The sequence below is a fragment of the Penicillium paradoxum genome, assembly GCF_028828445.1.
Source record: "Penicillium paradoxum strain IBT 22861 chromosome Unknown utg000003l_segment0_segment0, whole genome shotgun sequence".
Taxonomy (NCBI): domain Eukaryota; kingdom Fungi; phylum Ascomycota; class Eurotiomycetes; order Eurotiales; family Aspergillaceae; genus Penicillium; species Penicillium paradoxum.
This window is the reverse complement of record NW_026643181.1, coordinates 3471398-3499224: the sequence shown is the minus strand read 5'-3', so window position 1 is coordinate 3499224 and position 27827 is coordinate 3471398. Positions and strand designations below refer to the sequence as shown.

At 53.1% G+C, this 27827-nt stretch overlaps 3 protein-coding genes across 3 annotated transcripts; all 3 read right to left on the bottom strand.

Annotated features, from left to right (window-relative positions):
• Positions 1-111: 111 nt before the first annotated feature.
• Positions 112-2819, bottom strand: N7457_003153 (putative phospholipid metabolism enzyme regulator; the record flags this gene model as incomplete). The annotated part of the gene is made up of 2 exons (XM_057174198.1): positions 112-2122; positions 2176-2819. The coding sequence occupies 2 exons, from the start codon at positions 2817-2819 to the stop codon at positions 112-114; spliced, it is 2655 nt and encodes an 884-aa protein (XP_057034349.1).
• A 1489-nt stretch (positions 2820-4308) lies between these two features.
• N7457_003152 (magnesium transporter CorA family protein) lies at positions 4309-7397 on the bottom strand (the record flags this gene model as incomplete). Its single annotated transcript, XM_057174197.1, has 4 exons — positions 4309-4379; positions 4445-4647; positions 4721-6778; positions 6850-7397. Coding segments are annotated over 4 exons (2880 nt in total), but the record flags the coding sequence as incomplete, so codon positions are not given.
• A 988-nt stretch (positions 7398-8385) lies between these two features.
• On the bottom strand, positions 8386-27608 carry lah (involucrin repeat protein; the record flags this gene model as incomplete). Its single annotated transcript, XM_057174196.1, has 3 exons — positions 8386-9927; positions 10005-21500; positions 21648-27608. 3 exons carry the CDS (start codon positions 27606-27608, stop codon positions 8386-8388), a joined length of 18999 nt encoding a protein of 6332 aa, XP_057034347.1.
• Positions 27609-27827: the final 219 nt, after the last annotated feature.

The window sequence follows — 27827 nt, the reverse complement described above, 5'->3', positions numbered from 1 at the left end:
ATAGGCTCTTTGCCTTTTTGTCTCGTTACATGAGTGAAAAAAAAAATTAGAAAGATTAAAGGAATAACAGGACTGTCGTAAGTCAATGATATCGATCTATCGCTAAATTTGTTATGCCGTGAAAGGTCGTCTCGAAACCTCCGAGCTAGGCACGGTGGAACGGGTATCAAGGGGAGGAAGGCGGACAGGTGGCTGCGGCACAGCAATTTGGACTGTGTCGTTGCTCGGCGGTGTTTGTTGCGGATCATTGTCATCACTATCAGGAACGACCCTGATGCTGGAGCTGACAGAGGCCGAGAGATAACGCGAGCTTAGCGGAAGCTGGTATTTGATAATACCACGGACAGTCAATTCAAAGGGATGTTGGAGGACTCGCTCCCAGCGCTCTGTACCTCCTGCTTCAGTTTTGTTTCCTGGCCGGGCCAGACGAATTTGTCCTTTAGAGCTCGACGTGAGATGATTCCAGGGAGATGATTCGAAAGAAAGTGGCGAATCGAAGTGGAATACACGGCCGAGCAACATCGATCGCGGATCGCCTTCTGGGTCTGAGGGGGGATCGGTGCCCTTATCAACTCCATCGTTGGTGTGTGTGTCAGAGTCACTTGGCATGGATTTATCAATACAGGCCGCATTTCCCAGACACCGAATGGTTTGTGACAAGTGCCAACGACGTCGACTTTGCTCAATGCGTGGGAAGTTATCCAGATCTCCATGCTCGCGCCAAAACTTGTCAGTCCCAACGAAACGGCTTTTTGCGAATATGTTGAGATCAGTGTCATCGATTGTGACAGGGAATAAGTTCGGATTGACAGCTTGCACATTCAGATCCAACATCAGTTCCTGTTCTGATGCGAGCACGTTTTGAATGGCAATGACTTGGACATCTAAAAGAGGCTGAGTTGCTGCAACAATGAATGATGTCGCACCACCGGCGACAATCAACATGAGTAGGAAGATGATGGCACAAGAGCCGAATCGAGAGAATAATCCACGCTCGCGCTGCGCCATGTACTCCATTTGCCGCAAGCTTGCACTGTTAGGCCGGCGACCATTACGACTGTAGATTGACCGTGGCGTGCCCACCAATGGCGTGCGTTCATCATCTGCACCCTCTGCTTCAAAGTCATAGGGATGCTCGCCGCCCTTCTTAGCCCCGCTGATAGTCCTGTAGTTGGGAGACAATCGAGTGTTGCTGTGGCGCGAATGTCGATAGGTATTACCAACAAAATGGCGCGGAGACTTCTGAGATTGGGATGGGGCGTATGGAGAGTCGTTGTCAAGGAAGTTCGAGTGCGCGCTGCGTCCATGAAGACGACCAATGTTATGATGTCGAGGAGTGATAGTTCCACTTCCATCGGCCCTGGAAGACCGCGAGACACCATCGCCCTCAACAATATCGCCGTCAATACTGCTGTTGTAGGCGGTAAACTTCATGCTGCGTTTGCCTGTCACGCCATGAGCAGCATCTCGCAACCCACGTGAGCGACCAGCCAGCTGGTCTGCCTGACTCACCATGGATGTCGCACTAGGCGTCCGGGAGTGATAACGGGGAGTCCGGGAAGGATATGGATCAGGCGGGTTCGAATCGTAAACAAAAGTTTCGTCAGAGTCCGAAACATCAGCCTCATCGACTGCACTAGCCACTCTAGCCTCGAAAATGTCCGCCTTGCTTGTTACAGGGCCCGATGTAATGGTATTAGGTCGACGGTGCTTTCTCTTTTCTTTGCGCGGACGAATCGTCTCATTGGAACCTTTTGTGCGTAGAGTTCCTTGTTCAGAACGAGTAGCGTTGCCTCGCTCACCATTTCCCACTCCCATGGAGATCTGCGGTATCGAGCTGACCGTCTCTGTTTCCACAATCATGTTACGAACTGAGCCGTCAGCGGGCTTTCCGCGAGCGCCTGCACTGAGGGATGTTGTCGATCGTTGCGACATGAGGGCCCTGGGAGTCTTAGTACCAGACGCCTGTGGACGAGGCTCTTCCTTTGGCTCCGAGCTTCGATTTTCACCACTGTCGCTGCCACTGCCTAGATTTTGAGCGGGGGCGCGTGGGGTGGTTGGGTCTTCATCTATCCGGTGCAATCGTGGCTCTTCCGAGATCACGGACTTTGCAGCAGTCTCACTGGATGGGGTCGAGGGATTGCTTGCCATCTCTTCGACCGTTTCCAGGAAGACCCTGGCCCACTGACGCCCCTAGTAACTGCCCGGTTTGTGCTTCGGTCCGGTTTTGGCGTAATTTCCTCCAAGGGTAACGAAGATCTCTTGTGTGAAGTATTCGGAAGTGTCGACTCCATCTCGGCGCGACGGTTCGAGGCCCATGATGGCATATTGGACTTTTCTGGACTAGGAACATTGGCCAACGAGTCGGGAGGAGCGGAGAGAAGATGAGGCTTGACGGGAGAGGAAGCAGAACGTTGAAGGCTCGGTGTCGGTGAGTGCGTAGATGGAACAGAAGTTAAGCCGTTCGGGGGTCGGGTTGGGCTGGATCGGTCTTGGCTAGCCTTCCGGTGGTGTGTAGATGCTCGGCTGGGGGAGGAGGGATTGAGATTGCGTGAGGAAAGTCGGACCGGGGAAGATTCGCGGGAGGAAACAACGGAGTTGATGGTTGATGCGGGAGCGGAAGTCGGAGGAAAATTGGGATAAAGCTTAGGCATCTGAGACATGGGTTGGGCCTGGGATTTAATGATAGAGCGTTCCATCATGCCATTTTCGCTGGCCGACAGATGCACTGGGTCTGACGCCGCCTCCCCATCCCTAAGCCCTCTGGATCGACCAGAGGTGCTGTTAAGGTGAGGCGTGCTCTCGGACTCCGCAGCCATGGTCCCTGTCGAGTCAGAATGGGCTGACACAACACAGACAAGTCAGGAGACCCGAGAGGTAGCCAGTTGGGCAGACACAGGACCCGAAACGGCAAATACTAAAAGCAAGGCACAGCGCCTAGACAGGGAAAGCTCGACGGTGAAGAAGTGTGGCGGAAAGAGCGAATGAGCTATCACGAGGATCAACCGCGATGTTGCGCAGAATACGGGTCGTTACACATGTGAGGGTACAGGACGAATAGCCGAAGACCACATGCTGTTGCCATAAAATGGGGGATCTGTACAGAAACAAGCGAAAGGGCTGCAGGTGCAAGGGTGGTTGGGGAAACTGGAGATGGAGATTGTTTAGAACACCAAGTGGGCCTGGTCAGGGTAGTGCAAAGAGCACACACATCCCGATGTTGCTTTCAGTCCACGAAAAACGAGGTCTAGAACGAAGGAATTGAGAATCCTTGGTTGGTTCAAGGCGAATGGAGACCCGCCGATCCGGCTCAACGTCTCTGGTCTTACGTTTGTCCAAAAACCACAGAGAAGTCGGTGACCAAAAGGTGAAAAGTGGCTGAGAGGGTCGGGTTTGTGGCCGAGGCCAATGATCGTTGCCCACGTCAAGAAGGGGCGCCCACTGCAGGGAAGCACGGGTCTAGAATCCTGTAGAATCTCGGGATGGATTATAGATGTAAGCACGGAGGACGGAGTAATAAGGGTGATGGAAGTAGGGAATAGCGAGAGAGAGCAAGATTTAAAGGAGATGAAGTCACTGGAGTCGACTCTTCAGGTGGTGACCCGTGGGTGACGTGGAAACCGGTAATTAATGGTAATTAATGGTAATCAATGGTAATCAATAGTAAGAGATGGTAATTAATAGTAATAAATGATAATAACACCTGCAGCCTGCAGGAAATAATTAATTACCCATGTAAGGGAATTACGATGACACTGCCCCCCTGTGTACTCCGTACACATAACACACTGCTTCTTCTGAAGACTCTTTTCTTTGAGATAGCTATATATCTCTTTGGCCTCGATGGGCCAATGATCGTGCCATCGATGTATTTTTAGGGTTTGCAACATGTTCCTGTCATTGTGTCTGGACAAAGAATCCAACAACGCCACGCAAATCACAGCCTGAATGAACGAGTAGTAAGGGTACAATCAAGGACAATCAAGGACTATCTATAGTAGGCAATAGTGTGAAAAGCATAGGTATGAAAGAAATAGACAACTAATGTACAGTTCTATCCTAGTAGGCAATATGTGTACCTAGATAACCACCCAAATGCAGCACCATGAACCCGTATATCGTCACCCTAGAAACCGACACGCAGCGTATTCCTAGCGAGAAACAAAGACCAAAAAGAGAAAGCAAGAAAAGACTCCAGGGTTCCCAATTTTCATAACGAGCCAGTTAAAACAAAAACAACCAAAACAGGGTATCGATCCAGCCAGGTAGATCCCAGAATCTTCCAAGATGGGGACACATCGTGTCCGTTCATACAATTTTGTAGACTCGTTTAGCAGTCCAAACTGAAACGAATGCAAATACACACAGACCGGCAGTAACTATTGCAACGTATTAGTGGTCAACCCAGAAATGGAAGCAAAGAAGAAATCAGGGAAACACTGACTGCACCAGAACCAAGTCAGGCTATCGATCTCTTGACCGGGGACTTTAACGTTCATCCCCCACATGCCGCAGATGATGTTCATCGGTAGCACAATTGTACCAAGAACAGTCAGCTTACCCAATACATCGGCAGTATGTTCCTGGCGCTCGTTCATGAGGATGTTAATCTGCGCGAGGTAGTTGGAGTGGGCGCGGGAGAGGATCCTAGAACAACACAGTCAGCGGGATTACTGCCAATATCCACCAGACCAGCCTTGAGAATAGAGAAAACACCTACGTTTCATAGTGTGTAAGGTTGCCCGTCATTGTCATAATGTGATCCTGAATGTCACCCAGGTACAAACCGATCTCTGACTTGGGTGCGACCTCCCATTGCTCATTGCAACGCTTGGCGAAGCCCTTGACTACATCCGCCTTGTTGCTGAGCAGTCGGTACAGTCCCATGACTTTCTTGCGGCATTCTCCGACTCGTCGGAGCATCTCTCCTGGGGCGAATGAGGGAAGTACACTGTCATTAGACGACCCTTCCTTGCTGGATGAGTGCATCTGCATGATCATTTCATCGATTTCATCAACCTCATCTTCGATGGCCTGAATCAGCGGACCAAACACATCGGTAATGTCGTCAATCAGTGCGTACGAGATCCAGTCCGAGCTCAGGATCAGGTAATCCATCAGTTGACGAATGCGCCGCCGCACATTGGCCGGATGGGGTGTTTGCGAGAAATGGAAGGATATCACGCCCTCGCGGAAAACTACCACGTACATATTCACGGGCTCAAGATAATTCTCGCTATTGATATCTTGCTCAAAGGTACGGTAGTTGACGAAATAATAGCTGCGGAATAACTCGACCTTTTCTCGAGCTTCTTGCATCATGATATCTTCTGCTGTCAGTGCGTGAATTCCAAACGCTTTGGCAATAGCACGCATCTCTGCATCTGTCGGTGAGAGAACATCCAACCAGAAAGTCGGTCGCGGTCCATACTTCTTAGGCTTCGGCTGAGGGGTTGCGTTGGGCGATGTATTCGACTGTGCCGGTGATTGCTCTCGATGTGAATCTGGTCGTCCTTCACTGATGACAGATAAACGCGATGGTCCTCTGGCAGGAGGGACATTGCCAGCCATAAGGTCGCTTGTAGACTTTCCGCTTGGGACAATAGATTGAGGTGTCAGGTGAGGGTTGACATTAGTTTGATGGCCTTGAGCTTGGCTGTCTGGATGGGATGTCGGCTTGGTGATGGGTTGTGTTGAGTGGTTTAGAGATGGGTTCTCCATAAGAGATTCTTCCTCCGTTTCCTCGTCGGAGGAAGAATCCTCCAATTCGGGAGGATCTGGAATGAACAGATCGCGGAAGCTACCACCTGGTTGTACCAACTCCGAAATGGTTTGCGCATGAATGGTGCTCGGGAACTCCTCGTTGAAATAGGTAAATCGATAAGGCGCCTCATCTTCTTCGCGTCGCCAGGTTTTGTACTGAGGTCGCAACCGGCCCTCGATGAACATGGGCTCACTGATCTTCTTGACTCTGAGGTCTCCATTGCGCTCCTCTTTCTCCTCGCGGCTCCATTCTTCCAGTGCAGAGAGATCGGGCCACCGGCGGTGTCTACGGCGCCGGCGCTCACCGGTTTCATCTCGCAATTGCCTAGGTCCCTCGTCTCCCAATTCGGATATTGTTTCGGTAGGGAAGCATACGTCCTCCTCGGCTGGCAATGCCACGGTACGGCGCCGTCGCAATTCTTGGTGTGGTGAGAGCAATGGTGATCCAGGAGAAGAGGATGGCGCAGAATGTGGCTGTAATCCATTTCCATCTATGTCAATCAGAGTGTCATTGAGCAGATTTAAGGAGTCCCGGCGATTCTCCATCGACCGCGCGAGAGAGAAGTCCCAATCAGCCCCAGTCACCACAGCATCATCATAGTTCATCTCCGGGCCCAATTTTGGAGACCCGGGAATGGATGGCGGGTTGTTGACATCGTAATCTCGCTCCACAGTGGGAGAATAGACTGGACTGTGACTGTCCTTTGGCGAACATCCCGAAGAAACAGTTTGAATAGAAGGCTGCCGAGCACGAGATGCGAACAAACCCGCGCGAGTATCTGTTCCATATCGAGTATGGCCGGGTGTGTGACCCGAGATTGGCCGCACCAATGGTGTCCGGTCATTGACTTCGTCTTCGTCACTATCACCATTGTACTGCTGGTGGCTCCGTCCGCCTCTTGGGGTACTGCGGGGCTGCCCATCGTTCGATCGGTAGATATTGGATACGAGAGAGCTAGGGCGGAATGAAGATGCGAGGCGACTGTCACGGCGAGGTCGCATCAAAGGTTGATCCCTGTTCGAGAAAGCCAAAAAAATTAGTATCTATATCAAGCTTTGGTTCCCCTTAGTATCAGGATATCTTACCGATGATCTAAAAGCGCATCACTCTCCAAGCTTGTATTACTCAGATTGCGCCCCAATTTGAAGAACGATGGGGTGTCCCTCGAGGTTGGCCGATCGGCCTCCATTGGATCTCTGACACCTCCAGCACCCGAGTCCTCCCCAGGAAGATCATGAGATTCCTCTCTACTGGGCGGAATGAAAGACTGGTGCCGATTGCGACGCTTGCGATTGCGGTTCTTCTTGCGTTTGGGGGACTTGGAGGGTTTGCCAGCGGCACTATCAGCGGGGGGTTCGAAGCGGGTCTCGCTGGCTGGCGTAGTCTCGGAGACGGGTACCGGGCCAGTCCCTGGGGACCGGCCACCGCTCATTGGGTCGTAGTTAGCGTTGTTATCATCAGAAGGTGGATAATCGCTATGCTGTAGATGTTTTCCTGAGCTGGACGAATGTGAGGAACGAGACGGTTGAGAGGCCGCTATGCCAGATGTCGGGGTCATGGATGGATCCATTATGACAATCAGAATAATTGGGTCACAATGAAATTTGGGTATCTCCAGTACGGAGCAGTCGTACTGGAGAAATGAGAATTTTCAGTAGCTCATCAGCCAATGGAGCTAGGCCAACGCAAACGGGGTGCTGGATCATAGGCTAAGACTCGCAGCAGGCAGAATTTCCGGCTTTCCACGCGATCTGACTAGCGCTGTTGATCACGGGGAAACCGACATCGGCATGGTTGACAGCACACTCACTACCCAGGCACCACGAAAAGAGCTGCAGCTCAAGTTGGCGATGACGCGTGTGGCAATGCAGGTGGGAACATTAGGCTGAGCGAGGCACGAGAAGGACAGATAAGAACAGACCTGAAATCCGCAAATGGTTGAATATCACCGTGTAATGAAAAGCTGATTACTTGTACAAATGAGAGAGCAGTCATAAAGGAACCCCTGCAGATAAGATTCTGACTCCCAGCTGATTTCATGGAAGACCCGGCCTCGGTCGGTTTCCCGAAACGGAACGGATGAGGTCAGCACATCTATGAAAATGGTCCTTGAGCAATGTAAGAGAACGATGGATGTTTTCGATCTATGTGACTTACTTGAATGATTGTTAGCCTAGTGTATCTTGTCTCTTACTGCAATTCCAAATATAATGCACAAGGCATACCTACCAAGACGACCTACCTCGGCGAACACGAAGCCGGAGGACTACAGTGCAAAAGCAAATAAAGTGAGAATAAAAGGAAACAGAAATAGATTATTACATCGCCAGGTCAGAAGTACAGGTCATCACTCGTAAGACATCAAAGCCATGGTAAATACACATCTTGACACACAGTCTTGAGGGGACAAACAAGGAAATGGAATAGAAACAGGGAAATAGAAAGCAAATAACTCCATATGCTTCACGGTCATCGAGTTTCGATGAGCGCTACTTCAAATAACCCGGACGCCAGATCTCCGAGCAGCAAAAGACAAGAGGAACAAAGATTAAACAATAAGAGTATGGATGCAGCAAAGTCGCATGTAAAGATGGGAACAATCGTGATCAGAGTGTGACGCCTCAAATCACATTGCTCATGTCCATCATAGATGACGGTGCAACACTGTGGGCCACGCTGTGGACCGACCTGGTAGCATCGATGGACATGCGGTCGCCGCTCATCATCTTTGATAGCTTCTTGTCTTTGCTGGGGCGAGCAATAAGAACCTGAGCGGGGCACACGACAACCTCGTCGTCACCCTCGCCCACATCATTGCCCTTTTTGACGACAAGAGGGAAGAGCACGATGCGCACAATCGACTGTTTGGCTTCGAGCTCCCCATTGTCAGTGGTCAGACCACTTCGCTCATTCATCAGGGCAGCATTGAAATACACTTGGCGTGCAAGGTCGCCATTGGTATCGTATTCAGGCTGTAGGGGCGGTAACATGATGAATTCAGCCAGCTGGGTGCGCATCTCCAAGGATAGATTGACTGCCACCCGCATGATCTTGCGGAGATTATCCAGGAGCTGGGATTCAACATGGGACGGAGGAGGGAGAACCAGGGATAACGTTTGGAAGATCTCTAGAGTAACAGCCTCCGTGTCGTTCTCACGTTGCGCAGCGAAGGCTGGTCGCCGGGACAGCAGTGTGAGGGTGGTGGCTCGCCAGCGATGCACAGCACGGGTTGGGCCAACTTCACCCAGTTGTTTCTCAAGGGACTTGAGTTTTTGACGCTGCTCCCGGTCCATGCCAAAGAGATAGCGGGTGAAAATGTATTCCCAGACCATGGTCATGACCACGGACATGAAGACGTCGCGGCGACGGACGCGATCAGACAGGTATGCATCGGGATCAGAACCATCGAGGAGCGCATTGTCAAAACGGTCTGCAACTTTTTCATCCTTTACCTCACTGAGGGGGCGGCAGCGACGCTTGTCATTGTGCTTAGAGAAGCGCACAACCCATGATTGAACATGGCCACACAACTTCTGGCAAGCAGCATCGAAGTACTCTTCATCACGGAAGACAAGGGCATTGTCGTGTACCGAGGCTGCAATTTGTTGTTGTAGCTCCTTCACCTTGTCGCGAGCCTCCTCAAGTTCGGTACGGAGGCGGCGCAATTCTATGTCTTTCTGCGCAAGAGCCGACTCAATCTCTTCTCGAACTCGATCATGTACTTGGGACGACAGTTGGGAGTGTTGTGACTGCAGGTCGGCAAGCTCGCGCGTGGACGACTCGCGCAAGGCGTTGACCTCAGCTGCATGGGTGGCAGCGAGAGCAGATTTGGATTCTGTCAACTCCTCGTTCTCTTGAGTCAAACGAGATGTCTCCTTCTGCAACCATTCCACCGAGTTCTTCAATTGTTCCACCTCTGATTGACTGTCGCGCAAATCGCCGTCGCGGGAGTTGAGCGCACGGTCGCTCTTTCTGCGCGCGACGCTGGAGTGTCGCAGCTTATGTTCGGCTTCATCACGGGCGGCGATCAACAGGCGATTTTCAGAAATGAGCTGGTCGAGGCGGGTTTCGATCTCTTGCAGGTGCTGCATGCTGCGACGACGGCGGACACTAGGCGGTCGGCTGGGCGACCGCGGGGAGTTCGGCGTCTCACCCCATCCCTCCTACGGAAGTTAGTAAACAAAACCAAAACAATCGCAAAGCAAAAAAAGATCCAATAAAACCAAAATTAATAACTTACATATACATCCGACATCTCTCGCAGCGGACGTTTGCCCTTGTCGGTGACGGGGTCGTAAGAAGAGGAAGACGGGAGCTGATCAAGATCCAGATTCGAAGGCTGGGAGTCTAGCGCTCGACTAGCCGCCCGCAGATCGCCGCTAAGACTGCGGTTTGTACGACGTAATTTTCCACTGCTGTTGCTGGGTTTCAGAACGGGCATCCCTTGTTCGGGTGATTTTTGAATGTCGTCTCGGAAAACATCAGAGCCCTTGGATTTCTCGGTAGGCCAAGCTTCGCGATCGAAAGCATTGTCTGTAAATTTGCGGACGGGTGTCTGAGGTTGAGGCAAGACATGTTCGGCCTTCATCTCCAGGCGGGGCGTCCCGCGACGAGCCACGGTCGCTCCCTGGCCATCCCGTGGGTCTTGCTCCGCGATAGTATCAAGCGGAGTCCGGGGTCGGACGTAATCGTTACCAACCGGTCCTCCGAACAGCGACCGAGGAGGCGATGGAGAGCTCAAGGGTTGTAGAGCCGGTGGTTCCAGGCTCCATGTTCTGGCTGTCTGTTGATGCCGTCCGCGAATAGATGGTGATCGGCGTAGTTCACATAGATCATCCCCAGCTTCCGCCTGGGGTGGAAGTCGCGTGGGAGAAGGAGGTTCCTCAATGCGACTGGATGCCGGGGGATCAGATTGCATTAGAGATCGTTCGGTAGAGTCTTTCGTTTTGAATGACAATGGCGCATCAGAAGACTTTGCTTCCTGCGTGGCAAACTCAGGCTCCTTAGTTGATTCATCTTCTGTAGCAGGAGGGGTCTCAGACTGAGCTTGCAGTTCAGAGAGCGTGGACTCGATTTGTCTTTCAAGGCTGATCGGTTGCTCAGTGGTCAAGTCAGTGGCAATATCTTTGGTTTGGGCGGTCGCTGGGGGTGCTTCCAAGACAGGGATCGCAATGTCACGATTGACCTCCGAGCCCGCTACAGTCTCTTCCTCAGCACTATCCTTTAGTGACGATGTTTTCCTCTCCAAGACCGATCGCCGGAATCCCCCACGCTCAAGCTCGGGGAATAGGCTAGCAATCTTAGATCCACCAGGTGTAGTTGTTCGGGAAGGTGCCTCGATCTCTTTGTCGTTGAAAGTCTCCGATGAAGGGCTCTCCACTTGGCGGGCTGGTTGCTGCGACTGCTCTTTGAAAACCCAAGCGTTCTCGTGCACACCCTCTTTCCACTTGGTGCGTTGCAAGGCTTCAGGACTCGAAGCTTCGATGTATTCTCCGATAATCGCCGGCTCAGGTAGTGTAATCTCAGGTTCAGGCTCAGGATCCGTGTCTCTCGATCGCTGGAACTCTCCATATCTAGCTTGCTCCCAGTCAATTGCAGGCCAGTCTTCGTCGTCATGAGCGGCGTTGTCGATTGCCGTGTCCGCAACCTGTGTCTTGGTTCGATCTTCCTCCGACAGCGGAGCAGAAGCATGCTGATTAGGATCAACAGTATTCTCAGCCTGTGGTTCGAGATCAAGGGACTTGTTGGCCTTTTTCGCCTTCTTTCCCTTCTTCTTTGAGGCTTTCCGCGAAAGGCGAATTTCTTCGTCGACGACAGGCTCTGCATCGATTTGCATGGGCTCAGCCTGAGCTTCAGGCTCGGGTGTAGGTTGATCCTCAGTCGGAATCAGGGCATCTATCGGCAGCTCTGGCTCAGTTATGGATTTTGACGAGCTTGCGAATTCGAGCTCTTTGGGAGGCTCCTCCTCCGTCTTAGGCTCCATCGACTGGATCTCAGATTCTACAGCAACCTCGGCCTCATCAGCTCGAGGTTCTGCCTCTGGTTGGGGTGGGACTTCAGCAGTTCCGGCATTCTTCTTGGCCTTGCGCTTGTCCTTCTTCGACATTTTCTTGGACAGGGCCGGGATTACCTCAGATTCCTCAGGTTGAGTGTTTTCATCCAGGCTCCTGGCGATATTGGAATCGGGAATTGTCTCAAGATTCCGTGTTTCGTTGTGTTGGCCATTATTCTCCGCAGGACTTTCAAAGCTAAGGCCCTCATCGGCGGTACCCTTGTCCGAGATCCCGAGAGAGATGCCATGGCCAGTGGGATCGGAATCCACAGGTGCTGGTGTCTCGACTGTGTCTAGAGAGACGAATGCTTCACCTTTTTCGCTCTCTGAACATGGCTTCTCTTCCCGTAGGATGTTCGAATCCTCGAGACTGTGTGTTTCAGTGTTTTCAGGCTCGGGCTGAGGAGCCTCCATCAACTCTTCCGTGGTGACGAGCTCAGGCTCAGGAATAATTTCATGGGTAGTCTGCTCCGGGGTTGCCTCTGGTTCATGAGCAGCCTCAGTAGTTGCGGGTTCTGTGGTGGAAACAGGATCTTCGGATAGGACTGAAGTCGGCACAATAAGTTCTTGCTTGCCTTGCTTCTTGGCCTTCTTCTTGTCCTTCTTTGACATTTTCCGAGTAACGATCTCGGCTGCAGCAGCTGGCTCTTCAGCCGGCTCTTCAGCAATCTCCTTTGTAGATTCCTCCGGCTTTACCTCAGGCTCGAGGGAATCAATAGACTCGGAAGGCACAATGACATGCTCGGGAACATCTTCCTTGGGTTCCGAAGCTGTCAATTCAGCTGGCTCTTCAAAGCCTGTTTCCGCCTCTGGTTGAGACTCATCCTTGATCTCTGAAGACTGCGGCTCTTCGGTGACGGTCGATTCTACCACTTCCTCTGGAGCTTGAGGTGTGATTGTGGAAACCTCCTGGTTCTCAGGCTGTGACTCGGCCAGCTTTTCTTGCTCGAGAAGAGCAGCGGCAGCGGCAGCCTTCTTCCTCTCTTTCTTACTCATCTTCTTAGAGACTATTGGCGATTCCTCTTCGGGCTCAACGGGAGCTTCAGGAAGCACTTGCTCAATAGGTTGCTCAGTCTCGAGAATTTCTGTTGGCTGTTCAGCAGCTTCCTCAATCGACTTCCCTTGATCATCCATCTTCGATTCGGTGGACGGAAGTTCAGGGGAAGGCTCTTCGTTTACGCCTTCTTCGCTTAGAACAGGCTGTACAATCTCCTCTGCGAGAGGGATGACGTCTTTGGCAGATTCTTCTGGGATATCAATGGAATATGCCGTAGGCTCTGCTTCAACAATAATCTCATCTTGCTGCTTATCCTCGGCGACTACAGAGTCCGATGTGGGCTCAACCTCTGGAACAGAGGCTTCAGCCACCTCGGGTTCTGGAATCTCCCTGGCTTCTGGGGTGGCCTCGGGCTCTTGTGCAAGAATTGATCGGCGCTGTTTCTTCTTGTTCTTGTTCTTCTTTTTCTTTGATCCAGGAGTGGCTTCAGAGTCTTCGGTGGGAGCAGCCGCCAGTTCGACTTCTGGGACACTGATCTCCTTGGTATCTTCAGCCGCCTCCGGAGTCTGGACGGTCACAGTCTCTTCGACATCTCTTGACTGGTCTGCCGGTTGCTCCTCAGGAACACTCACAGGTTCGGGCTCAATGATGGGCTCAACAGCAGTGATTTCCTCTTCTTTGGGTTGAGGCTGGGCCTCAACAAAAGGCACAGCGTCAACCGGCTCCTGTTCGTGTGTCACAGCAATCTCAGGCTCGGCCTCAGCGATAGGCTCGGCCTCAGCGATTTCCTCTTCCGTGGATTTGGACTCAGCCTCAACCAAGGGCGCAGCGTCAGTTTGCTCCTTTTCCCCCGCCACAGCGGTCTCAGGCTCAGGTGTTGCAACTTCTTCCTCTTGTTTTTTGTTTTTCTTTTTGTTTTTCTTCTTCTGCTTCTTTGATACGACGCTCTCCAACGCCTCCTCCTCCACAAGAGGTTCCTGTGTCTGTGCCTCAGCGACAACATCAACTGGCACATCCACAGGCACCTCCTTTACCTCCTCAACCACCTTCTCCGTAGAGAGATCATCTGCTTCCGGCACAGACGAAATCTCCTCAACAATCTCACCCTCATCAACCGCCTTCACCTCTTCAAGAGATGCAGGCACAATCAACTCCTCCTCTGGTTCTTGTGCAACAGGAACAACGCTTTCTTCCTGTTGGGAATTTACCTCCACCAACTCGCCGGAATCAACTGAACGCTCAAGCACGGGTTGGGGAGGATAATCTAAAAAAGGACTCTCTATCGAGGTCTGCTCTACCTGGGAAGACATGTATTTATCAGTCGAGGCCGTATCTTGCGCCGCGGCGTCGTAAGTTTGTATGTCGTGGGACTGATGTTCTTTACCGTCATGTTCCGCAGGCGAGGATGCCATTACGGCTGGAAGCCCAGGGGCATCTGTTTCCGTGGATGTGAGGACCTTTTCGACGCTATCGGCCGCTTCGGTGGGCGTAGCGGACTCGGTTGCCGGAGCAGAAGGTGAATCGGTATCGACATTCTTGGATTGGCGCCTCTTCGCTTTTTTGGCAGCCTTTCGTCGCTCCTTGGCTGACATGCCAGCTTCTTCGGTCGGTTCGGCAGCGGCCTCTGCTTCGTTGGAGGGGATCGACTCAGAATCAACAACCACATCGGTGGCAGGAGTTTCGTTGTCAGCCTCCTTGGCTTCAAGAGTCTCTTCCTTTGGTGCCTCGTCTGGTATGGCTTCTGCTGTCTCGGGTCGTTCAACCTCGGGAGTATCAGGTTCGATAGGCGTTTCTTCGGGGCCTTCCGCCGGGTTCGTGGACTCAGAGGTTGGAGCATCTTGTGCCTCCAGAATTTCAGTCGTAGTATCGGTAGGAGATTGCACCACAGGCTCAGATTCCTGCGCCGCCTCGTTAGCAGCGGGAGTTTCGTCGGTCAAGTCCACGGACTTGCCCTTTTTCTTGTTCTTTTTCGCTTTGCGACGCTCTTTGGCAGTCATGCCAGCCTCAGCCTGGGCTTCAGGCTCTTGCGCACTCGGCGGCTGTGACTCTGAGGGGGTTTGAGCGTCCTGCTCTGTAGCGTCCACTGCAATCTGTGGGTCTTCAATCTGAGTGGAGCTATCAGGCTCAGGGATTGAGGAAGATTCCTGCTCAATAACCTCCTGGAGTTGTTCGGGGGAATTGGAGACTTCTGCGATTTCCGAGGCTTCCTTTTCAGCGGCAGACTCGGCGGGTTGTTCGGTCACTGGAAGCTCCTTGGCAGATTCTTCGGCGGCAACCAAGTCAGCTGCAGGCTCATCCTGCGACTCACTCTTCTCTTGAGCCACAGATGAATCTTCTGGCTTTGGTTCCTCGGGAGAAGCAGTGGCATCGTCCTCAAAAGCAACAGACTTGCGCTGCTTTTTCTTGTCTTTCTTGGCCTTTCGCTTTTGGGCGGGAGTCATCGCCGCCTCCTCGGCAGTCTCAGTAGCATCTACCTCAGTTGGGGTATCCTGCTGAGCGGGCTCTTCGGAGGTTACCTGGGCTGCGGGTGCTTCTTCGGTCTTAGCAGGAGTCTCAATTTCTTCATCGAGAGTTACTGGCTCGGTTTCCAGGGTCGGGGTAGATTCCAAGGGCTCTTCAGTGGCAGGCGCAGGAGTGATGTCTTCCTCGGCGGGTGTGGGCTTGGACTCTGCCTCAACAGGAGCGGACTGTTCTTCTTCCACGACAAGCGATTGACGCTGTTTTTTCTTGTCCTTCTTAGCCTTGCGCTTCTGAGCAGGAGTCATTGCTGCCTCTTCAGCTGCCTCGGTAGTGGCTGTCTCGGCTGGAACCTCCGGTTGAGTGGTCTCCTCGGGAGCGGGTTGTTCAGCCTTGACTTCTTCTGGCTCGGCAGGAGTTTGCACTTCCTGATCAATAGACTGTTCAATCTCTTGAGGTGGAGTGGGCTCAACAGGTTCTCCCTCAGCAATCTCTGGCTTAGATTCTTCTTCGGCAGGTGTAGGCACGGCTGTTTCCGCTACAGAGGTAGCCGCTGGCTCCTCTTCGGTGGGCACAGGCTGGTCTTCTTCAGCGACCACTGATTGCCGTTTCTTCTTCTTGTTTTTCTTCTTTGATTTCGAAGTAGTGGCTGCCTGTTCACCTTCGGCCTGCTCTGGTAATGGGGTTTCCGTAGATTCTGTAGCAGGGGTCTCCTCCAGGACTGGCTCGGCCATGTCATCGAGTGACTTGTCCAATACAGGCTCTTCGACAAGAGAATCAATCTTCGGTTCTTCCTGCAGATCTTCAGTGGAAGGAAGAGCTTCGGCCATGGGCTCTGGAACAATCTCCTTCGCCTCCTCTGGGATCTCAGGAGCCTGTTCGTGAAGTTCAGGAGTAGAAACACTTTCTTCCGCGGGTGCCTCGGTAGCAGCTGGTATCTCGACACCTGGATCATCTTGCGCTTGTGTCTCCTCGGCCTTGTTCTCGGATTCAAGATCGCCGGTTGCCTCAGGCTGTGGTGCTTCATCAGCACTCGCAAGAGCCTCCGCAACAGGCGTGGCTTCGGTCTCAGGCAAAACATCACCAGGCTGTTCGGAGCTCTGGTTCTCGGGAGAAGTAGGAGTAGGTTGGGCCTCAGATGCAGGCTGCTCGTCGAGCTGAACGGACTGTTGATTTTGCTGTTTCTTCTTGTTTTTCTTGGCCTTCTTTTTCTCGGCCGCAGTCATTTGCACTTCGAGCTCTGCGGGATCACATTGTTCCTTAGGAGCATCGATCTCTGCAGCGGGGATTGAATCTTCTTCGACAGAGACTGGGATGACGTCGTCGCTCTTTGGCTCCTCTGCCTTGGAAGCATCATCCTGTTCATCAAGTTCTTGTGGAACATCGACAGGAACAGGGGCTTCTTCCGAGACAGGAGGCACATCAGTACTTGCTTCTGCAGCCTCAAGCTCTGCTGATGGGGGAGCGCTCTCTACCAAGGGTTCGGCCTCAGTGGGAGCTTCGACATCTTGAACTGCCTCCGTAGTCTCAGCGGCAGATAGAATATCGTCTGTTACTGGAACTGCTTCGAACTCAGGTATAGATGTAGGCACAGCCTCATGTGCAGTCTCAGCCGATTCGGTATCCAATGGGGCGGACACATCCACAGGAGCAAGAGTTTCATCGTCTGCAGCAGGAGCAATTTCCTTGCTTGCCTCCGTAGCTTCGGCATCTGGTGCAGACGCGGTCTCAGCAGGCTTGACAGCCTCGGCGGTGGAGCCAACACCCTGTTCCTGCTCTTTTTGCAGCTTCTTTTTGGCCTTCTTGGCCTTTTTCCTCTCCGCGGCGGTCATGGGGATCTCTGGCTCGGCAGGAGATTGTTCGACCTTGGCCTGCTCCTCTGGCTCGGTAGGTTCCTCCTTTGGTATTTCTACCTCAGTTACCTCTGCCGTCGGTTCCGGAAGTGTGCTAGCAGTGGCTTCTTCCTCGGGTGCCACGAGCTCCGTAGGCTGCGTTGGTTCAAGAGGCTGTGTGACCTGAATGGGCTGTTCCATTTCACTTTTCTGGGAAGGAGTGTCCAATGATGTGTCTTCGGTGACAACAGGAAGTTCCTTTGCCATGTCCTCAGCGGCAGCTTCTGTTTCAGGTGCCGGCGAGATAGCTTCCGCAGGGTTCTGTTCGTCGGGAATGGAAGATTGACTTTGCTTGCCCTTCTTCTTGTTTTTCTTGGCCTTCTTCTTTTGTGCTGCAGTCAAAGCAACTTCAGGCTCGGCTTCAGGGTCAGGTTGGGTCTCGACAATGGGAGGCTCGACAAGTTCGCGAGAAGATTCTTCAACAGGATCTTGGAGGGTCGTGTTGTGCTGGGTCTCCTCGGCAACTGGCTGTGACACTTCATGAGATATGTCCTCAGGACCCACTTCCTCAGTCCCGACATGCATTGCATCCACCGTGGGCTCCAATTGAAGTGGCTGCTGGTCTTGGCTGGCCTGAGGATCTTCAACGGCGATTTCTGAAGGTGGTTCCACATCCTTGGGGGCTTGCTCGATATGCTCAAGTTTGGAAGGTAAGGCTTCACCGCCAATTGGAGGGGATTGGGTATCTGCAGGTTCAGCAGAAGTTGACTGCTCAGGTTCGAGGCCTTGGCTTTCTGACTGGAGTTCGGTCTCAGGTGCAGGCGTCTCGGCAATTTGAACCTCCTCGACAGCAGCAGATTTGCGGTTCTTCTTTTTCTTTTTCCGCTTATCAGCTTTAGATTCCGAAGCGTCAGCAGTAGTATCTGCCGCTACTTCCACGCGAGGCTCCGGCACGGATTCCTTTTCTTCCGTAGACAGTGGGCTTTGTTTTTCAACAGCCTCTTGGAAATTGTCTTCGGTCTCGGTGTCTTCTTTGGGAGTCTCAGGAATTACAAGGGCCAGATCATCAGGAGGGGCAACTGAGCTGGGATCCTCGGTTGCTTTCTCGATGTCGTGGAAGCCGCGGGATGTCTCCTCCGATTCTAGCGAAGTAGCCTCGGGAATTGGATTTTCATTGGCATCGGTGAAGATAGGCTCTGAGTGTTCCTGTGTCTCTGCAGGTAGGGGAGAATCTTGGGAAACAGGTAGGACGGATTCCTTGGTAGACACTTGTTCCACGGGTTCAAGGAGGTCTCCAGATTCCTGTTGCTCGGCTGTTCCTTCGAGTGGTTCGATCGAGGTAGTGATTTCATCCGATGAGAGTGCAGTTGGCTTTTCTTCTTGCTGATTATCAATTTCCTTAGAGCCCGAAATGTCATCCTGAAGCTGGGTGGCAACACTGTCATCAGTAGGCTCTTCGGCTGTAGATGCACTCTTAGACTTCCTCTTCTTCTTCTTGTCGCGCTTAGACTTCTTAGTCGAGGATGACGTATCCTCCACCTGTTCAATATCGGTAGGCGCGGCTTGAGTGACCTCGGCCTCAGGAGTGATGATGGGATCTGATTCTTGGGTTGCTGGAACTTCGGTCTCGAGTTCGCGGGATGTCTCAACAGGTTCATTAATAGCAGCATCAACCGGAACAGCTTCCATCGAAGGAGCGTCAACCGGGACGGCGTCCACCAGGGGAGCGTCAACCGGGACAGCGTCCATCGTGGGAGCGTCAGCCGAGGGAGCTTCAGTCGAAACTTCAGCGGGCGCGGGTTCAAATTGCTCAAGAACAGCAACTTCAGGTTCGAGTTTGGCAACATCAGCCGGGACAGCGTCCATCGACGGAGCGTCAACCGGGACGGCGTCCACTAGGGGAGCGTCAACCGGGACAGCGTCCATCGAGAGAGCGTCAGCCGAGGGAGCTTCTGTCGAAACTTCAGCGGTGGCGGATTCAGATTGCTCAGGAATAACAGCTTCACGCTCAACGTTGATAGCATCACTCGGGACGGCGTCCACTAGGAGAGCGTCAACCGAGGGAGCTTCAGTCGGAACTTCAGCGCGGGCGGATTCAGATTGCTCAGGAACAACAACTTCGGGTTCGAGACTGGCAGCATCACTCGGGACGGCGTCCACTAGGGGAGCGTCAACCGAGGGAGCTTCAGTCGAAACTTCGGCGCGGGCGGATTCAGATTGTTCAGGAATAACAACTTCAGGCTCAACATTGATAGCATCACTCGGGACGGCGTCCACTAGGGGAGCGTCAACCGAGGGAGCGTCAGTCGAAACTTCAGCGGTGGCGGATTCAGATTGCTCAGGAACAATAACATCAGGTTCGAGACTGGCAGCATCAACAGCAGCATCAACCGGGACAGCGTCCACTAAGGGAGCGTCAACCGAGGGAGCGTCAGTCGAAACTTCGGCGGGGTTCGTCTCAGGTTGTTCAGGGATAGCAACTTCAGGATCAACGTGGGCAGCTTCAGCCGGGGTAGCCTCAGATTTCTCAGGAACAACAACTTCAGGCTCGACATTAGCAGCATCACTCGGGACAGCGTCCATCAATGGAGCGTCAACCGGGACAGCATCCACCAGGGGAGCGTCAACCGGGACGGCGTCCATCAAAGGAGCGTCAACCGAGGGAGCATCAGCCGAAGCTTCAGCAAGGTGAGCCTCAACTAGAGGCTCGTTGATATCAAGTTCACGAGACACCTCAGCAACCTCAGCCTCGGATTGCTCAGGACGAACAACTTCAGGCTCAACAGGAGCGTTTTCGAGCGCGGGTACTTCTGCAGAATCTTGTCCGACTTCCTTGGAGACATCATCCTGTGTGACGGGTTCTTCAAGTGCAACCGGGTCTGCAGTCTGGGACTGATTTTTCTTTCCCTTCTTTTTTTTATTCTTTTTCTTCGAAGACTGGGTAGCGGCAACCTCCTCAGGAACAACTTCTGGCTCAGGTTGGGGTTGAAGATCAGAAGATTCAAGGGGTTTTTCAGTTGGTTCGGGTACTAATTCCTTTGCTTCAATCTCTGGTTGTACAGACTCGAGCGGAGGAACATTCTCTTCGATAGCGGTGACAGGCTCACTGAGCTCATCATCAACAGATGCCTTCTCATGAGTTTGTGAGGAATCATTGGCGGCAACTGCTGCATCGACAATATCGCCGAATCCATGGGTTTTAGCAGGCTCGGCAGCGGGTTCATCTATAGACAACGAGCGCGGTTCGTCATGGTCTTTGACAGCGGCGATAGTGGCGGAATCAACAACATCGGCCAAACCGGCGCCCTTAGCATCCTCGTCCCCGAAGAACGAGTGCTTTTCCTGGGTCGGAGTTTCCGGCTCAGCAGGCAGCTGGGATGCACCTTCAAGAGCATCAAGGGCACGTTGTGTTTCTTGCACTCTAGAGCCGACGCCAACAGCCGAGCCCTCTGCAGAAGGCAGTGGAGCCAGATGAGGCGAGGGGGGCAAAACATCTAGAATAGCGGGGTCGTGGAGGAGCTCCGAGGGAGAGTGGAATTCATATCTGGGTCTCTCCTTCTTGGACTCTGCATCCTCGAAGGTCTCAGCGGTAGGCGTGGCCTGCTGCGAGTCGAGGAGATCAAGATCCTTGTCATTTTCATTTTGGTAATCAGTTGAGATCATCAAGCCAGTCGGCCGCTTGTTAACAATAAGGGACTGGCTCAGATCGACATGCTCCCAGCTTTTCATGTCATCATCCTCGCGGAGGGATTTCAGATCCTCGATGGATGGAACGCGGGAGGAGTTTTTGCTGGACGGGAGTGATGGTAGGGGCTCCTCGGGCTCAGGTTCGCTCTTCATCAAGCTGTGGCGCTCGACGAGCCATAGAGGGCGGATCTCCCGTGAGTTTCGGAACTCGAGGGAGGTGGGCCGGCGGCTGCGCTGTTGGGTTGGGGAGCCCGGGGACGCGACTATGGCGGGCGGCTCGGCGGGAACAGCGCGCGAAAGACATGGGGAAGTTGGGGGCCGGCGGAAATGGATTGGCACGGCTGTGGGTGATTCATTGGTGGATTTGGCGATGGAGTGACGGCGTTGCTTGGGGGATCGGGATTCGTGGGAGCGATTTGTTTCAGGTGAGGCGGGGCGGCTCGAAGACTTGGGGCCCAGGTCAAGGGTCCTTTCTGTGGCTGGCGGAGAGGCGGAGCGGCTCCGAGGTCTTTGTTGGAAGGTCTCACTGGCTTGGGAGCCTGTAGCCACAGCAACTGGATCATCGGCTGATTCTGGAACGCCCGAAGCGCCATGACCCTCGCGTTCAGGGGCTAAAATTCCGGGGTGCTCTCTCAAAGAAGATTGCTCGTCAAAGTCGTCACTATGTCTGTCCTGCACATGGAATAATACCAGTAAAAGCTTAGTACATTTCTTTTTTTGTCCGGGTTTTGTGGTTTTTGTGCAAACTGGTCCGGTCCACCGTCCAGCAAAAAAAGGGAAACTATATGCCACGATAACGTGTACAGCAAGAAAAAAGATCACAACATAAGTAAAAGAAAAAAAAATCAGATGTTATACCTTCTCAGAATCCCGTTTCCTCCCTGAATCAACAATTTCCTCGTACCGATGCCGACGCCGCTCTTCCTTTTGCTGCCTACTGGACCTGTACTCCTCCAGATTGGTGTCATCCTGAGCACTTTTCTCCTTGTCCGATATGTAGGCATCTAACTTATCTCCATTGCTGGAACTGCGGTGTTTGGAAGAACGCTTCTTGTGGTGGCGGCGTTCATCGTCGACACCAACTTCAGACATTGCTTCGCGGGATGAGCGCTTATCCAGCGAGGAAGACCTAGAATGGTCAGATCGAACGCGCTCAGCAGGAGCTGAAACCTGCGAGCCAAATATACTTCTCAAGAAGCCACCGCTCTTTTCTTTGTCGTCCTTGCCCTGGCGCTTCTCGCGGGGCTCATCGCCCCGGGCGGAAGGCGTTATCGAGGCAATAGATCGAGCATCGTCATCAACAGAAAAGGTGTCACTATCGCGCTTGGAGCGACGCTTGCGACGTCTCTTCTTCTCCTCACCACCTTCCGCGTCATCGGAAGGGGGATCCTCAACATCACGAGGCGGATCGAAATCATCGCCGCTGCGACGAGATTTCCTAGACTTAGCTGATTCAGAGACGACAGAGCGAGAGTCATCGCGCGACTCGGACACATCTCGCGATCTGGAGTTATCAAATTCGTCTCCACTGCGACGAGATCGGCGAGATTTGGTGGTCTCTTCTTTAGAGACAGGGGCGGAGAAAACAGACCGGTTCTCGTCTTGAGGTTCAGAAACCTCTCGTGACAGAGGGATGTCAAAATTATCGCTGCTGTGTCTCGACTTTCTTGACCTAGATGGCTCATGTTCCTCAGCGGCAGGAACCGAGGTAACAGAGCGGGCATCATCGCGAGATTCAGATAGCTCACGAGAATCGTAGATCTCGAAATCATCACCGCTGCGTCGTGACTTGCGTGACTTGGACTTTGAGGTTTCATCCTTTGACACAGGAGCAGAAATAACAGAGAAAGAATCATCATGAGCCTCGAGAGGTACTGCCTCCCGAGATTCGATTCCAAAGTCATCGCCACTGTGTCTGGACTTTCTAGACTTGGACTTGGAAGTCTCGTCCTTTGAGACAGGAGCAGTAATAACAGAGAAAGAATCGCCGAGAGATGGAGATGCCTCCCGCGACTCATAAATTTCGAAGTCATCGCCGCTGCGTCTCGATTTCTTGAATTTGGTTGGGGTCTCTGGATCCATAGCAGCAGGCGCCGGCGCCGAAGGAACAGTGTTCTCATCGATCAGTTCCTTAGTGTCGGCAACATCAAACCCACCGGGCATTGAGAAGACATCGACCTCTTTCTCGGGGGAAGCGGAATTCTCGCGCTTGCCATATTTACCGTTAAGCTGCTCGATCACCTCCTGGGCGATCGACGATCTCTCGCGGCGTTCGGGGTAGATATCTCGATCCCTTGAGAAGGACTCTCCTTCGGTGAAAGAAAGATCATCATTGTCTTGGACGATTTGATCGGTGGCTGAAGGAATGTCCTTAGTTGACTTGGGATCAACTTCTTCAACCTCCCCCTCGATGAAACCGTGAGGCTCCTTGCGAACATATGCAGTCCACGGTGAAGTGAAGGTTCGCTCATCCTCGGATCCAGGAGGCGAAGTGCGGGTATGGTATGATGGGTCGTCTGTGATCAGAGAAGGATCGAACCCAGCAGCGGCAGTTGCAGCAGCAAGTGTGGCAGCAAATTCAATATCGGTGCCATAACCAGATTTGTCAGTGACACCCTTGCTCTGAGAAATCTCGGATTTTGGGAGAGGAACATCCTTGGCTGAGATTTCCGTGGGGGAAATATCATGTTCCAGAGGATCCTGTTCAGAGGAAGAGGGTATTTCGTATTCGTGAGTTTCATGTTCGCCCCAGGAGACCCGAGAGCCAGTCGTCGGTCGGTCGCGGGGCTTTGCGTCATCAGATTCATTTACAATAGGGACTGGGGACGTGACATCGCGGACAGAACCACCATTCATGCTCTGGGGTGGAGTTGGCTTGATAATGTTGAATCGCGGGACTGGCCATGGCAGGCGTTCCACATTTTGGTAAGGTTCGTATGAATAGTCTGAATATTCTGGCTCTACAGGCGCAGACTTTTCATTTGTTTGACGTTCGCTGGCTGGCTCCACCTCCACAATAGTGGGCATATCGGTGGAGCCTTGCTTCTGGGCATGAACATCCGGGCTGTGTCGTAACTCTTCAGGGGCGTAAAATTTGGCGTAATCATCATAAACAGGTGCTGGGCGTGGAGATCGTGGAGAGCGTTTCTTCTGGTCTTCGCGGTGTTCCACCGAAGGTACTTCCTTCTCAGTGGGTTGAACGGGCTCGAATCGTGATACAATCGAGGGAATGGACGCTGTATCGATATCACGCTTCCGCTCAGCACGACGTTTCTCTCGGCGCTCACTGTATCGCTGGCTGGCCTCGGAGGCTTCATCATCCTCGGTCTTGCGTGATATCATAGTACTGGCAGCTGCCGCACCGACAGCTCCGGCTGCGGCTGCACCAACCCAAGAGGAGGAGTCACTGGCTCTGTCTCCGCCATATCGTCGGTCGTCATTATCTTGCTCCTTTCGGCGACGATCACGAAGTTGCTCTTCCTCTCGGTCAATGAGTTGGACGGGTTGATCAACATATTCATCTCGGTAGTTCCTGTCGCGACGAATGAGGTGGCGTTCCCTTTCAGCTTGCTCTTCCGTCAGGTCGAATTGCACGGATGCTTGATCCTTCGTGGTAGACCGTCGCTTGAGGCTAGAAGCAGTTTCCCGGGTGGAATAAACCGGAGACGAATCGCTACGTCGATGCAATCTCGGGCGATCGGCATTGGCTGGATCTTCTATAGCCCAAACCGCGTCACGAGGACCATGCAATTGCGGATCATATTTGTCAAATCCGCTGGCATACAGGGGAGACACTACAGGGCCGCTATACACAGGAATCGATCCTGGCACAGGTCCCTGGGTGGTGTACACGGATTGGGAGACAGGAGTGAAGGGCTGGGGCTGCTGAAGAGGAATGGGTCCCGGGCGGATCAGAGTGGGTTCCTCGCCAGACTTAGATGGGGACATTCTGGCAACATCAAAGCGGGAAGGATCAGAAGTTGGCATTGGGTGAACGTGTTGGAGACTGCCAGAGCTGCTCGGGACGTTACTATCACGGCGGCGAGCAGAAGAGATTGCAGCAGCTCCAAGAGCTCCGGCGCCAACTGCCAGAGCAGCATTGGTCGCACTCGACCTTTTCTCCTTTCTCTTCTTGTCCTTCTTGCTTCCCCATCTGAAGCCCCAGGTGCTTTTGCCAGAATCGGATGAAGACTCAGCGCTGCTTCCTCCAAACGCAAGGGCGGAACTAACACTTGAAGAAGAGCGCTCATCCGACTCGGCATCAATCCACTCATCATCATTCTTGGCAGAAGAAGAAGTCCTGGAATGACGGGATTGAGCCGTGTACATCTCACCTGCACTACGGCTGGGACCGTGATGCGATGAGCCAGCTAGGCGGTTCGCGGTGTCGCTAAGCTCCAGCAAAGCAGCATCGACATCTTTGCTCTTCTTTTTCTTCTTCTGGAGCTTTGAGCGCTTCTTCGAGAAACCATCTCCGAATGCAAGATCATTATCCAAGGATGATGATGAAGAGCCTTTGAAAGAGAAGAAACCGCTCTTCTTCTTGGAGTGGCGCTTCTTCCGGTTCTCGGAAGAGGCAGTGAAGAACGATCCAATACCACCGACAACGGATTTCTTGGCGGGTCTGGAAAGACTGACAAAGGACGACGATGAGGACGAATCCTTTCGACCTCTTCCAGGGGACCGACTGCGGGAGCGGTTACGCGATTTCGAAACTGCCAGAGCTGCCCCTCCCACGGCCGCGCCGATCGCAGCCTCTTTCAAATACGAACTGCGGCCAGATCGAGAGGAAGACCTGGATCGCGAGCGTGCGCGTCGAGAGTATGCAGGATGGGATGCATGCACTGAGTGTGTATGCGCGGAGTGAGCATAATGGTCTCTGTGAGGACTGCGACCAGAGCGACGAGTCACACCATGAGAGCTATAGCTTCTGCGGTCATCTTCCTCGGCGTGGGCTGAGCCCCTTCGGCCGGAATGAACACTGTAAGAATCATCGAACTCCTTGTTTGAGAAGATCGACTTAGTCGCATAACCAGCAATCATACCAGGTAGCCACGAGGATGACCTCTTGTGTTTTGGCCTTCGGCGGTTGTCCTCTTCGGAGGAATTGTATCGACTGTTTTTGCTGATCCTGGAGCTCCCACTGGTGCTGTAACGATCGCCGGAGTTTCGGCGGCGACTGTTATAATTGTGCTTTCGAGGGGCATCAATGGAGGTCGTGCCAGGTGCAAAACAATACTTGCAGACACCGATGCTTTCAGTGTAATCCTCGAATCTTCCAACACCCTCGGGATCACGCCAGAAATCAACGAATCTCCCCATGGCTCCGCGCTGACGTTCTTGGAAGGCCAGTGCGCTGAGTGTGTGGGGGTAGAAACCGGGGTGATGATGGGCAGCAACATGAGCAGCCAAACCTCCTGCGCCTGCGGCATACATGGCGTTATTATGACCAGGCGCATATGGTGGCATGCCAGCTTGGGAAGATTGCTCATAGTTGTGGTAAGGGTATGGCGACGCATGCTCCGAACCTGAGGAATGATGGTGATGACCCACCATGTATCCCGTTGCGGCACCCGCAGCGGCGATACCAACGCCTTCGCTGAAGCTATGAGAATGGGACGGCTTGGAGGGAGATTCGTGGGCAGCACTTGTCATCGGCTGGTTGTAGACCATCGGCTGAGCGTGGGCCATCGGCTGAGCGTGGGTCATTGGCTGGGTTTGCTGATTGTACGAAGTATGGTGTTGTTCAGAGGAATATGACTCGGAGTGCGACATCATTCCACCAATGCCGTAAGCAGCAGCTCCAACAGCGGCAGCAGGAAGAACACCAGATGAGGTAGGCTTCGACGGCTTCGACGGCTTCGGGGGCCTAGCTTGAGAGACCTCTGGTGGCGGACCCTGTTGTGCCGGAGCATGGAAATTGTCATCGAAATAGGCTGCCGCCGCACCAGTCTGGCCCATACTACTAGGCTCTGGAGGCGGGTTGGCCGATGGAGATGCGGCCATCAAATGCGCCTGAGTATTGGGAAGCACACTTGGACGATCTGGGCGAATACCAGGCTGATGTTCAACAGATTGACCCTGATCCCCGTAGTAATCAGCAGCAGCGCCAGCAGGATTAGGCGGCCGATAAGGTGCGGCGCTTTGTTCCGGGAACTGGCCGGGGAACTGTTGCTGTACATGCGGGTCATAAGGCACCTCGTACGCTGGCGAAGGGCCTGCAGACGGCATGGCATTGTCATACTGCATGGGAAATTGCGAGAATCCCGGGGCGCCAATCTCAGCGGCAAATTGTGCGCCGGGAGCGCTGACGGGAATATTTGTGTAGATTGGTGCCACATATGGATCCCCTGGCTGGGTGCGATGACGATCGCGACGGTCGCGCTCCCGATCTAAGTCATCGTCCAAGGTATCTTGCGTTCCTCGGCGGCTTCTTCGGTTCTCTCGCTCCAGACTGTCAGATCGGTCGCGGTCGCGCCGGCGAGAACTCTTGCTTTCGCGTTCGCTATCTCTGCGCGATGAGGAGCGCTCAACAATGTAGCGATCATCTTCGTTCATGGGTTCCGGCTCAGCGGTCACATAGGTAGATGCGATCGATTCACCGGCAATGCTGGGCGGCCCGCGCTGACTGCGGGAGCCCGATGGCGAGTATGTCGTTAGATCCCCCAAGCCGCGGTCACGGTCGTCACCCCGTGCAGGATTGCGACTTGAGATAGATCTTGTGTCAGACCTGTCGGACCTTTCGGACCTGCGCCGGCTGCTCCTAGAACTGCGAACGTCGGAGGACGAGCGGCCCCCGCCCATCAGGGCCTTGAACATGATGGGCAATTAATTAGAAGCAGAGGGAACCATGTGGGATGAAACTAAGTTAGGAATGTAAGCGAAAGGGGGGAAAAGATGAATGTTCCAAAGGTTAGCTGAGGGAATGTCAGGTCAGGAACAAGGTTGTGATGGGATTTGTTTGGGGGAGTAAACAACGGGAGCTGACCCGTGGATCTTACACCCGCCCCCAGTGTTACCGCTGAACTCGACACTTGG